The sequence below is a fragment of the Tachyglossus aculeatus genome, chromosome 9 (genome assembly GCF_015852505.1).
Source record: "Tachyglossus aculeatus isolate mTacAcu1 chromosome 9, mTacAcu1.pri, whole genome shotgun sequence".
Taxonomy (NCBI): Eukaryota; Metazoa; Chordata; class Mammalia; order Monotremata; family Tachyglossidae; genus Tachyglossus; species Tachyglossus aculeatus.
The window spans coordinates 49383600-49396781 of NC_052074.1; the positions used below are offsets into that span (position 1 = coordinate 49383600).

Sequence of the window (13182 nt, forward strand, 5' to 3'; positions counted from 1 at the left end):
GAGCAGGTATATTCATTAATACTTGATCTGCCCCTTTTTTTTTTAATTCTCCTCAGGGGAAAGTATGCTCTCCCCAGGATTCATGCTGCCAGTTCCACACACAGGCATGACCTGTGCTCATATTTTCTGTGCATAAAGGGAAAGCGTTAAGTGCAAGGGGAGGGAGGATGGTGAAATGATACCCAAAGAACACCCACTACAGGGTTCTTAGAATTGGGGGTTCTGGGCTCACCTGGTGGCATTTATTAAATCCTTACTATGTGCAAGGCCTTCGAGGAGATATAAGATGATAACACTGGACCCAGAATTTATAGTCTAGGAGGAAACCGAGTCTCAGAAAAGTTAAGTGACTTACCCAAGGTCACATAGCAGGCAGGGGTCAGAGTGAGGACTAGAACCCACGTTTCCCGAATTCCAGGCCTGTGTTCTTTTCTGTAGGCCCTGCTGGCCTTGAACCTGTGCTAATGGGGATTCACCTCCTGAATACGCTGATACCACCACAGAGACTGAGAAGCTTCGGCCTCACGTGTATTTACTATTTGTAATGGACGTACACCCTTTACAAAACCATCAACATTCAATTCGGGAAAACACTTACTTAAACTCTGGAGTCATATTAACGTGGTGCATATTTTCAATAACTTGAATGTCCTCTCCAGTACAGGCTTGTTTACTACAGTTTCTGCAGCTCAAAGTTATCAACGCTGGGTTTTCCCTGATTTGCTTGGTTAGATTTTTCTTGATTTTCATTTTCTTTTCCATTATACTTTGCATCTGGAACTCCAAAATCTGAAAACAGAAAGAAAAGATTCACAGTGTGATACGTAGGATTCAATTACCTTTAGCCAGCGGGAAAATCAGCACTGACTTGTGTGCCCTGAGCTTAAAAGAAAGGAGGGTGGGTATTATAAAAATGAGGAAAGGGGTCTGAATGATCTTGTTTCGTTTTTACGGAAACCTGTTTTTGAGGAAGAACTGTGACTGCGAAACACTGTAGGAGGGAAGGGTAAAGATGGGTGTGGATGAGATTCGGACATGGTCTCAGGCCTCCAAGAGCTGCCGATCTAAGAATGGTGGGGGAGGGCATTGTCGGTAGACACCCAGAGAAAGATAAAACAAAAATAGAAGACAAGGATGACGATAAGCACGACAGAGCTACAGGTTTTTAGGCTCCTCGTGGCTCAGGCTAACGGCCACACAAGCCACAGCACAGCCACACAGGCTAAAAGTCGAAAGGGTTTATGTTGCTGAGTTGGAGCCTTTCCTGGCCTTCCCGGGGAAGCAACAGAATGAGTTGAAATAACAGTAATAATGGCATTTGTTAAGCGCTTACTATGTGCAAAGCACTGTTCTAAGCACTGGGGGGGATACAAGGTGAGCAGGTTGTCCCACGTGGGGCTCACAGTCTTCATTCCCATTTTACAGATGAGGTAACTGAGGCTCAGAGAAGTTAAGTGACTTGCCCAAGGTCACACAGCAGGCAAGTGGCAGAGCCCGGATTAGAACCCATCACCTCTGACTCCCAAGCCCGGGCTCTTTCCACTGAGCCACGCTGCTTCTCTCAAAAGAGGGAAGACCTGGTGAATATGAAGGGAGTCAATGTATTTGTTTGAAGGCAAAATAAATTTTTTTTAGCCTAATGATTTTCGAAAGGATTTTCGCTTTATGGTTTAGACAGCACAAGAACTGAGTGTAGAAAATGCTCATGGAAGCAATACTGGATTCCTGGAGAACTAGAGTATTTTTCCACAGAGATTTCTTTTGGATCTCTCTCCTTAGTGGGGCAAAAAAAATCACTTTTTCCCTGGGTAATAAATTAAGCAATCAATCAATCAATCAATCAGTGCTATTTATTGTTTTCTGCACGCATAGAACTGCATGTCTCAATCCACAAACCCCCAGCCTATCTTATCAATCGTATTTATTGAGCGCTTACTATGTGCAGAGCACTGTACTAAGCGCTTATCTTGGACCAAACCAGAAAGCCTGAACCCTTAGACCCCCATCTTGATTCCTCTCAGTGGTCCACCATCTTGGGTTATTTGAATCGTGAAATCCCATATAGCCATTTATTCCTTCCCGATATTACTGACCTCACTTTAAATTACCTGATGCTCATGTATGGAGCTAGAGCAAGGCTTCAATGTACTCTGTACCCACATATGCAACGCTACCAAGGGAAGCCCTCAGAAAAGGAAAACAACTTCCTAAAGAAAGAGAGCAACGATCACCAGCAATACCTTCTGAGAATAATCCTGAGGCGTCATGTTCTGAACACGGTTGATGGCTTTATACATCATTTTTTCCCGGTAAACATTAACACTTTCACGTTCAATGACTCCTGACCCACTTTGCGCCACCAGTACGTATGTGCTCTCATCAGCACGAGCTCGTCCTCGGGCCTGTATGTTGGCGATCACAGAGGAAAGAAAAGATGAATGCCTTGGAAACAGGTTCGGCATTAGGTCAGAGATGAATGACTCTGAAAAAATGTATTTTTTCAGATGAACGCTCCCTAATAGCATGCCACCCAAATGCGTTGCCAACTGAGGGTACTGGGCAACTTCTCTGGCAGGAGAAACATACTGTGAGTCAAACAGTAGCAAACAGATCTATTTCCCTTAAACATTCAGGTGTTCTCCCCTCCCTCAGCCCCATAGCATTTTTGTACATGTCCAGATGTAATTTATTTTAATGATCGTCTCCCTCTCTAGTCTGTAAGCTCCTTGTGGTAAGGAATCATCTCTATCTATTCTTTTTGCAATGTACTCTCACATCCAGCGCTTAGAACAGAGCCTGGTAAGTGCTTACCAAATACCATGATAATTATTATTATTCTTCTTAACAGTGGTCCACACAAAGTGCTCAATAAATACCACTGATTGAAAATAAATAATACCGGCTCAGGCATTTATTAAAATAAAAGGAATAAAAAGAAGAACTGAAAAAAATAAATCAGAAGATCATGAACCAAGGTTAACACCCATACCTGGACCATTGCTATTTCATTGGTAACGAGACCGTAGCGGATAACAATATTACATTCTTTTATATCCAGACCTTCTTCAGCCACTGTGGTTGCAATGAGGAGATTTAACTTTCCAGTACGGAACTTATTAATGACTTCTCTTTGTTCATTCTGTGGAAAAATGTCAATAAGTTATTTTTTTGCTGCTAAGCTACAGTTCCTAAACATTTTAGGTGCTCCCTGATGGATAAAAAGATAATAAATTGTTAGTGGTCAGTACAAGCTAAGGGTTAGCTCATACTGGCCAATGGTGCCATCATATTTTGGAATTGAGCAAACAGATGATGGCCAAATTACATTCAATTTTTCATTTGGGGATTTATACATCTTAATGAAATATATCTATCTTCTAATCTGTTGATTGATAGATCATAAAATCCAATGCTCATAAAATAAAATGATGAGAGAGCGTGGGAAAAAAAGGTTTTTGGACAGGAATATTAGAATTCATTTCAAAAATTGTAAACTCTTTTTGTCTGCTATATTAACTTCAGAAAATGGGGAATGATAAAGTCTACAGTGTCTTGGCTCTTTCTGGATACCTCGGAGAAAAGTACAGATTATTTTATTGCTCCGGGAGGCATTCAGGCAAAGAAATTAACAAAACGGAAAAGACAGAAGCCACTGGGTTTTTTTTAAACTACTGGAACACGTCTGCCTATTCTATTTTCTCCCAAGTGCTTAGTACAATGCTGAGTACACAGTAAACTGTTAATATAGTTAATTGATTAAATAATTCAACTGGGAGTTTTTTCACTCTAAATGAAATCAAGATGTTTAAAGTATATTCTTAATTAAAACCAGATACCAAATACCTCAACTCCAACTTTCCCTTCTTCCTCCTATCTGTAATTTATTTTAACATCTTCCTTCCTTACTATATTGTAAAGTCCATGAGGGCAGGGATCATTTCTATTTTCTCTATTGCTCAGTTGGCTGGGGGTAGGGGAGGCTTTTACCCACATTTTCAATTTGAGTCCCATGTAGAACAGGGTGATTAATTTATTCATTTTGCATTTATCCCAGTCGGAAGCAAAATGCTTTGCTTACCACTTCGACTACTTCAAGAATAAGAGTTTAGTCAAGAAATGGCTAGGAGAGTGAAGATAATTATCAAAATATAATAACCAAATGCATTCTGAGAGCTTATACCTGGGTCATGGGTTTAAATTCACTGTTGTGGCCAGCACCAATGAGATAGTAAGCTTTCACTCCTATTTCTGCAAATTTGTCATTTTCAGCGATCCACTGAGAGAGGGCACAAGCACTTTGCCGAGTCTTGGTAAAAATGATTCCTCGGGCTGCCGCTTCATCGGCCTTAGTAAATTCTTCAATTATGGTGTTTCTTAACTTGGTCAGTTTTTCATTTTCATGATCTGGATCTAAGGCCAACTGCTTCAGCTTTTCTTTGTTTTCTAAAGGATGAGCAAAGGAAATCAGTCAAGCACTGCTATTACTTCTGAAGACTCAGAAGCTCAGCACCACACACTGAAGTCAATTCAACTTCCTAATGGATCTAAACTCCAACATAGTGCTTCCGAAATACCACTGTGAAGATTTCCCACTAAGGCAGGCTGACATTAAACTTTATAAGTAGGAAGACCAGTTTGAAATAAATGAGCTACACAAGGCTGAACTGTGATTTGCAATACATGCAACTGAGTCTTACCATAAAATAAATCTATGAGATATTTATCTGTCTTATTCAGAATTAGAGCAGCCTGTCCATCATCATCTTCCTCTTGTGCTGCCATTTTCTTTGCTTTTTCATCCTTATAGAAGTTTTTAAGATGGTTGTACGCATCAATCATTCGGATGGTGTCGTTAATTTGCAGGGCCTCATTGTACTTTCTCAAATGCTCTGCACATACACGCTCTGTACGGTTTTCTTCTTTTGCAGCTAAAGGGAAAAAAACGTCCATTCAAGCAATATAAGTACTGGTGGAAACAGATCTTAATGTTGGTAAGCTGGATCATGAATTCTTCAGGGGAAGGGATTGTGTCTACCAACTTAGTACAGTACTTTGCACACATTAATCACCGTAAGTACTATTAAGTAGTTGATGAAGTTTAAAATGTCGTGGCACAGACTCCATCCAGTGTCCTTAAAATCCTAGCTGTCCCCAAAATCTGCCTCCCACTGCTTTAATCAATTGTAGACTCACAAGCTATGACTCTACTTGAACTCTTTCTTTTTCTTTCTTTCTTTCTTTCTTTCTTTCTTTCTTTCTTTCTTTCTTTTTCTTTCTTTCTTTCTTTCTCTTTCTTTCTTTCTTTTTCTTCCTTTCTTTCTTCTTTCTTTCTTTCTTTCCTTCCTTCCTTCCTTTTTCTTTCTTTCTTTCTTTCTCTTTCTTTTCTTTCTTTCTTTTTTCTTTTCTTTCTTTCTTTCTTTTTCTTTCTTTCTTTCTCATTCTTTCTTTCTCTCTCTTTCACTCTCTCTCTCTCTGTTTTTCTTTCTTTCTTTCTTTCTTTCTCTCTCTCTCTCTCTGTCTTTCTTTCTTCCTTCCTTCCTTTCTTTCTCTCTCTCTTTCTCTTTCTTTCTTTCTTTCTTTCTTCCTTCCTTTCTTTCTCTCTCTCTCTGTCTTTCTTTCTTTCTTTCTTCCTTCCTTCCTTCCTTTCTTTTTCTTTCTTCCTTTCTTTCTTTCTTCCTTCCTTTCTCTCTTTCTCTCTCTCTCTCTTTCTGTCTGTCTTTCTTTCTGTCTTTCTTTCTTTCTCTCTCTCTCGCTACCCTTCTGCATCTCTCTTTCTCTTGCCTCCACTGTGTGGCAGGCACTGCCCTCTCTACCTTTCACTCACGGCCATATAAGAGGAATATATGGGGAGATCTGCCCTGGTGTCTGCTTTTTCATAAGGTGCTAGGCCCTGAATACAGCCCACTCCACCAATCTTCTGGCCTCGCTTTGCCACCCAGCCAAAAAGAAGTTGGCAACAATTACCTTTTTTTTCCATCTGAACGACCCATTGTTCGTATTGCTGGCCGCCAAGATCAGATGTTGGATAAAGTCGGCAATAGTTTTGAATATCTGCCATAATATCAATAAGCTTCTTTTTAAAAGGATCCTAAAAGTAAAAATACAGCCATATTAGGCATTTAATCCTCTTGGATCATGCAGTGTCTCAACTAATTCAGCTAAAAAATACTTGAGGTTGTTTTTTTTTTTAAGTGTGTGCATCTCTGACAACCCAGCCATTAACACATATGTTCATGAATGTGTATGCCCAATTTATTCATTCAATCATATTTATTGAGCACTTACAGTGTGCAGAGCACTGCGCTGAGCTCTTGGGAGAGTACAATACAACAATGAACAGACACATTCCCTATCCACAACTAGCTTACAGTCTAGATGGGGGGAGACAGACATTAACACAAATATAAATAAATAAATAAATAAATATTTATCCCTTCTCCAAACCCAAGGTAGAATTAAGTCCAGAGGTTTTGGTAAAAGGGACAGTTAGTAGTGCAAGGCATGGTGGCAAATAGATCTGGGAAAGAATCTAGGGCATTTTTAAATAAATGCCACACTTGTGGCAAGTCCACAGTTGACAAGCATGGAAATGTCTCTATTTGGAAATGCTGAACAACAGTATTTCTTCCTAACTTTCATTCATTCATTCAATCGTATTTACTGAGTGCTTACTGTGTGCAGAGCAGTGTACTAAGCACTTGGGAAGTACAAATTGGCAACATATAGAGATGGTCCCTACCCAACAACGGGCTCATAGTCTAGAAAGGGTTTAAAACTAATTGGAATATAAGGTTGGCCTAGTGGACTCAGAAGGACCTGGGTTCTAATCCCACCTCTGCTACTTCTCTGCTGTGTGACCTTGGACAAGTCACTTCACTCCTCTAGGCCTCAGTTCCCTAATCTGTAAAATTGGGGATTAAGACTATGAGCCCTAAGTAGGACAGGGACTGTGTCCAACCCAATTTGCTTGTGTCCATGCCAGCGCTTAACACAGTGACTGACACATAGTAAGTTCTTAACAAATATCACAATTAGTATTGGGGTTTTTTCTTAACAAATATCACAACTATTATTGGGTGTTTTTAGGCTTTCTGGTTTTTTTTTTAGAATCCTGGAGTTGTTTCACCCAGACAGATTCCTGGTCCAAGGGTTTGGTAAAGTGGGCAGTGGAGGGTGGGGTGGTGGATTAAAGGGCCTGGGAAGAGGAAAGATTTGGGCGAAACAGGGAAGTTGGATAAGTTTATTTCTTCAAGGCAGAGGCTAACTCAGTGGACTCCACCTATATGGGTCACACCCATCAGCCCAACCAATCCAGCCTGGCCTCAACAAAGTTTCGCCAAGGTCCTAGCACCAGCCCAATTTCTGGCTCAGTGTTCACAAAGGCCGCGGTGCCTGGTCAGGAGAAAGAAAGCCAGTCGAGTGCATGACCTAATGTATGAGTTGGCCGTGAGGACGTACGGTTGCTTAGAATCTTGAATTTCAGCTCACACCTTAAATCAATCAATCAATTGTATTTACTGACCACTTACTATGTGCAGAGCACTGTACTAATCTCTTGGAGCCAAAACAAATTTAACAAGCAAATTGCTGCATGGGAAAGCAGCTGTTTTTCACGCTTTATCTGCTAATATTTTTGAATAGTATAATTCACTTGATTAAGGTCAAACAGCCTCTGTAAACAATTAAAAAAATTTCTTTTCATGAACGCATGGATATAAGATTTTCAACACATACATATCTGGTGTCATCTGCAATCACTATCTTCTTGCACGGATCCTTCACCTGAGATTTTAAAAGGGCATCATTTTCCTTAACTGTCTTAATTGTAAATGCATCAAGGTTGGCACATATCTGGAATGGAGAAGAGACACACTTTTTATTCATTTATCCTATTACAGTACCTAAAAATAAATCAATTTATTGTACACTTCTTAAAATAGCAACAATGAACATTAATTTCTTGTTGCTTGGGGTATCTCAGAGATTTCCTAAGCATGACTTTTAAGAGTAACTGCTGGAAATGAATAACATTTTTCATTCTTACTATGAAAATTTGCGGCTGATATATAGGTGCTATGGGAATCATGTACAATCCCATTTTTGACAGATAAAACTGAGGAGGAGACAGTTGGCGACTTGCCTACAGAAAGTTTAAATGAAAAAGTTTGATGCAAAATTAGGGAAAGCAGTGCCCCACTATAGGCAGCTCTGGACCATATGATGTTTAAATACAACAAATTAGGCACTGGATGCAGCATGGTTACATTTTAAAAATCCCCAGCCAAGAAGGATGGTGACTTACTCTTAAAATATGCTCTTCAGCTTTTGCTTGCTTCTTTGCCTTTCCCACCCCGGGCGAGGCTGTCAGTCCTAGGATTTGAGGCTGAGGAACCACAGGTTGATTTTCTTTCATCAGCTTCTTATTTTTCATCTTTTGTGTCAAATAGCGGGTCATTATATTGTTGTAGACACCTTCTTTTTGGGTGTGATGACATTCATCAATGATGATGAGGGAAAAATCTTGAAAAAGAAGCCAAATTACACAGGTTATTTCTTTCCCTGGTCGTTTCCAAGAGCTAATGCTATTAAACTTTCATTATTAAAAAAACACTAAGTTATTTAGAGCCTGTACTCTAATAATGGTCTTTAAGTGTTTGGAAGGAAGCAGCATGGCTCAGTAGAAAGAGCCCGGGCTTGGGAGTCAGAGGTCACGGGTTCTAATCCCAGCTCCGCCACTTATCAGCTGTGTGACTTTGGGCAACTCACTTAATTTCTCTGTACCTCAGTTACCTCATCGGGAAAATGGGGATTAAGACTATGAGCCCCATGTGGGACAACCTGATCACCTTGTATCTCTCTGTATCACCTTGTATCTTGTTTTTCTTAGAACAGTGCTTGGCTTATGGTAAGCTCTTAACAAATACCAAAAAAAAAAAGTTTCACTTGTAGTGAATGTAAGTAGATATTTCTTCCACTTAGGGCATGCAGCCGCAGGTTCTTTGTGGAGTATCACCTGAATGAGTAAATTCTAAGGCAGATGGCAAAGGAGGGGCTGGTTGGCTACTTCAAATGCTAACAATCCTGCCAGTGGAATAGCACATTTTAGACACCTTTTCCTTTTCAAATTACAGATTCTGTTCTCTGCAGACAGTGAGGCAGATTTAACAAAATGGACACCAGCTGGAGAGGTGAAAGCCGACTCTTCAATACCCACTTTCTGCCAGTTCTTCTCAAAAAGTGAGTTGGAAAACTATACATTTCATTGTCTACTTGCTTATTATTAAGTGGAAGGAGATGAAGAGCCTCACCTACTTTCAAACTCACCTTTCAAATTTACCTACTTTCCCTTGACTTGACTTGGCTTAGCATTATGCTTGCTCCCTAAGGACGTCAATGAATGTATCCTGACTAAGGAAAAGAAGAGGGGGATAGAGGCCCCCCAGAATTCTAAAACATGGAGATGGCATAACCCAAATGCTTGAAGGTTTATGAATTTCACAGCAGTCTTCAATCTTCACTCAAGAATGACAAACATGTAGAAGAAGTATAGCCTAGTGGATAGAGCACAGACAGGCATAGATATCAGGAGACTTGGGTTCTGATCCCAGCTCAATCACTTGCCCGCTGGGTGACTTTGGGCATGTCATTTAGCTTCTCTTACATCTCAGTTTCTTTGACTGTAAAATGAAGATTAAAATACCCCTTCTCTCTAACCCACAAGTCGTGAGCTCTTGCATCTTCCATTTACCCTAGCGGTTGGCAGATCAATCAATCAATCAATCAATCGTATTTATTGAGCGCTTACTGTGTGCAGAGCACTGTACTAAGCGCTTGGGAAGTACAAGTTGGCAACATATAGAGACAGTCCCTACCCAACAGTGGGCTCACAGTCTAAAAGGGGGAGACAGAGAACAAAACCAAACATACTAACAAAATAAAATAAATAGATGCATGATATATAGTAAGTGCTTAAACACTACAAGTGTTATTATCATAATCTTTTAGCAAACCACTTGCCTGATAATTGGACACTTTCATCTTCCCCTGAGTTCAGAAGGGAATTCTCCAGGATCTGAGCTGTACTGATGATGACATCATGAGATCTGACCACTTCTGGAAAGGAGATTTTCAGCTGAGAATCCCCACTTAACCTGATGACGCGATACCATCTTTTCAAGAATGGCTCGAACTCTTTACGGAAGTGTTGTTCCACGAGTGGGACCTAATGCAGCCCAGGAAAATTAGAAAAAGGGGAAAAGAACCCAACACACAGTTAAGTCTGACATTCAGTTTGGCCCATGTAAAGAGGTTTACATTCTGCTCAGCTTTGGACAGTACTTATGCCCCAACAGGACCCTAACTCACTCATTCACCAGCTAATCAGAGAACTGGTGTGACTAGAACAGTGGGAACCTTAACCGGTGAAGTCTTTTTCGGGGCACTTTAGCCTTGACAGGCAAGTTTCCTTCACAGGAAGGAACCAGACAATGCAGAGGCAACTGGACACACCTCTCTACATACACCTAGTGCCTTCTGAGATCTCCTCAGTGATGCTCCCTGCTAAATATCACGGACAGAAAGTATGCAGGGCAGACGGGGAAGCTATGAAAAACAGAGACTACGCATCTGATGTAACGCTTTCAAGGTACCACGCCCAGTGGCACATCCCTAACCACAGACACATATACAAGGAAGGACACTGTTACTTATGTTCCCACAAGCATTAAAGACAAAATACTTCATTACATTGGCTAATGGTCTGAACTTACTACAGCATCGCTTATGTTTTTAGACTTTGAGCCCACTGTTGGGTAGGGACTGTCTCTATATGTTGCCAACTTGTACTTCCCAAGCGCTTAGTACAGTGCTCTGCACACAGTAAGCGCTCAATAAATACAATTGATTGATTGATTGATTCTGAGGTAAACTGCATGAGGCCTAAAAGAAAGGTGGCTTAGATATGCCTGATGAATGTACTAAAAATGAAACTCCTTGCTGGAATGTGAAATCAGATTACCTTATTCACAAGAACTATAACTTTTCCAGGCTCTGATGCTTTCTTCTTTTTATCCAAGTGATCTTTGGCAATATAAACGGCCACCCTGGTTTTCCCACTGCCTGTAGGGAGGCAGATGATAATGTTCTTCCCTTCCAGCGCTAGCTTAGCCACTTCCATCTGGTAAGACCTGAGCGTTAGCTCCGGCTCAGGCGATCCTCTCTCCTTTACACTCTCTGGGTCTAAAGGGGATAAACGAAAACACAAAAGTTAAAGGACGGGAGGTTCTCACAAAGGTTCCTTAGGATGCGTTTTCCAACCCCTTAGTATCTCAGGAGTCCTCTGCTCAGTGTGCCGCTGCAGACTGCCAAAGAGTGCAGTGGGTTCAAAGCAGCCCCGGGATGTGAAGTACCGATGATGAAGGATGGGGAATGAGTCAATGCAGGATCACATTCAATGGGACGTACATAGCCAAATATAACTGCTGGGAAATGTGTGGGTTGGGGATAATGGTTGATTTATATAAAAATCTGCATTTCTAGAATTATCTGCTTCTTTTTCTGGCACCAGAGTTTTATCCCAGAGCTCGGGAGACGGATGGATAGTGTGAACCTGTATATTGTCTTCTTCTCCCAGCTTGCTCGCCTGGGAAGACATCTGTTCTGCTTCCCTAATGCACTGCTGGTTTGAACAGGAAGGCCAAGGTTTTGATTCCTTGCTTGAGGCCTATTTTCTCCCCCTGTAAATGGACACCAAATGCCTCTGCACCTTCAAAACTCTCCTTCTCCCCCATTGACAAGGTTTCCCAGCTGTGGTAATGCTTCAAACTGGAGGAGGGAGGGGAAGACAATGGGAGGAGGGAGGGGAAGACAATTCTTCCCACCCATTTGCTTTGGAATCAGCTGGCCTTCGTAGGTTGATGGAACTCTTTTTTTTCCCCATATCCTGAACCCTTAACAATTTGCAGTTCAGCTTTTAAAAATCACTTACTTTTATTCCTCAGAAATTATTCTGAGAGACCACAGGTGGAATAGTTTTCTAAATCCTAACCCCAAATAAAACAAGAAAGAGTATTTTTCAAGATCACCAAAGGTTTAACATACTGAAGGTTATTTTCTCTAATTTCAAAAAACTTTCCTATAGAGCCAATCAAATACTTAGAGTAGAAATACGTCAGAAAGAAAAGGCATATAGAGTTTTAAAATTGTTAATGTCTACCTAAGCTGTGAAATAAATACTGGAAAAACTTTCAAATCACTTTCCATTTGGCATAGAATGGAATAAAGATAATATTCCACCAGGAAAAAAACAGTTCCAGCTGCCTAAAATCACGAAGAAGGAAAAATCAAAACCCTCATCAGTATTACATTACACATGAAAGAAATATCCTTTTTATACTATCAACAATTCTGTTACATAACACCAAATCAACACACAATCTCATTAACCTTAAAAAATGTTGATGATGCCATTTCAAAGAGGGTTGTTAACTTGTTTTGAGAGTATTTTTGAATAGGTAGGAAAATTCATACCAATGTTTAGTAATAGTCATCTATTAAAGAAGCACAGGATGTTTGCTTTCTGTATGGATGAGTACAGAAAGATACGTTATACTTAAGCTAACACTGGATGGATGATTCACTTCATTTTAGCATCATCAAATCCACAGGTTTAGCCTATCAGATTTTAATGCGCTGAATTTCCATTTTTTCCTCCCCAACTATCCTCCCCTCTCTGACGTTTTCAGCAATCAGATCAAGCAGGTAGTTAAGCACACAACACATACGGTTATTCGCAGCGGGGTATAAAAGTGTGAAAAGTTTGATTATGTAAAGGGCAAGTCAAAACAGCCAAGTCCATTACTGGACACTACTCAGACACCGATCCAAAATCTAACTCAGACCGTGCATCTCCGTGGGACAAGCTGGGTCCTAATCCCGGCTCTGCCACTTGTCTGCTGTGTGACCCGGGGCACGTCACTTTACTTCTCTGTGCCTCAATTACCTCATCTGTAAAATGGGGGGTTCAGACTGTGAGCCTCATGCGGGACATAGACCTGAGAGTTTCCAACCTAAATTAAAATGGTGGTTTTCAGGCCAATTCACTCTTCAGTGCCAGTCTTCCTCCAGCCCCCAGCCTGCTAAAATCCCTGCCCCGTTTTCACCCCCACACTCCAAATGAAAAGT

At 40.7% G+C, this 13182-nt stretch overlaps 1 protein-coding gene across 3 annotated transcripts in view; it reads right to left on the bottom strand.

Moving 5' to 3' along the window:
* The window catches only part of IFIH1 (interferon induced with helicase C domain 1), a 48851-nt gene that overhangs the window by 1810 nt on the left and 33859 nt on the right, over nt 1–13182 (bottom strand). For all 3 annotated transcript variants that reach the window (XM_038751411.1, XM_038751409.1, XM_038751408.1), the window contains exons 5-14: nt 11018–11238; nt 10018–10222; nt 8303–8520; nt 7735–7851; nt 5965–6088; nt 4698–4928; nt 4181–4443; nt 2990–3139; nt 2241–2402; nt 599–789 (exon numbers count right to left, since the gene is read on the bottom strand). In XM_038751411.1, coding sequence (XP_038607339.1) covers nt 599–789; nt 2241–2402; nt 2990–3139; nt 4181–4443; nt 4698–4928; nt 5965–6088; nt 7735–7851; nt 8303–8520; nt 10018–10222; nt 11018–11238 — 1882 coding nt within the window. The remainder of the gene's footprint in view (nt 1–598; nt 790–2240; nt 2403–2989; nt 3140–4180; nt 4444–4697; nt 4929–5964; nt 6089–7734; nt 7852–8302; nt 8521–10017; nt 10223–11017; nt 11239–13182) is intronic.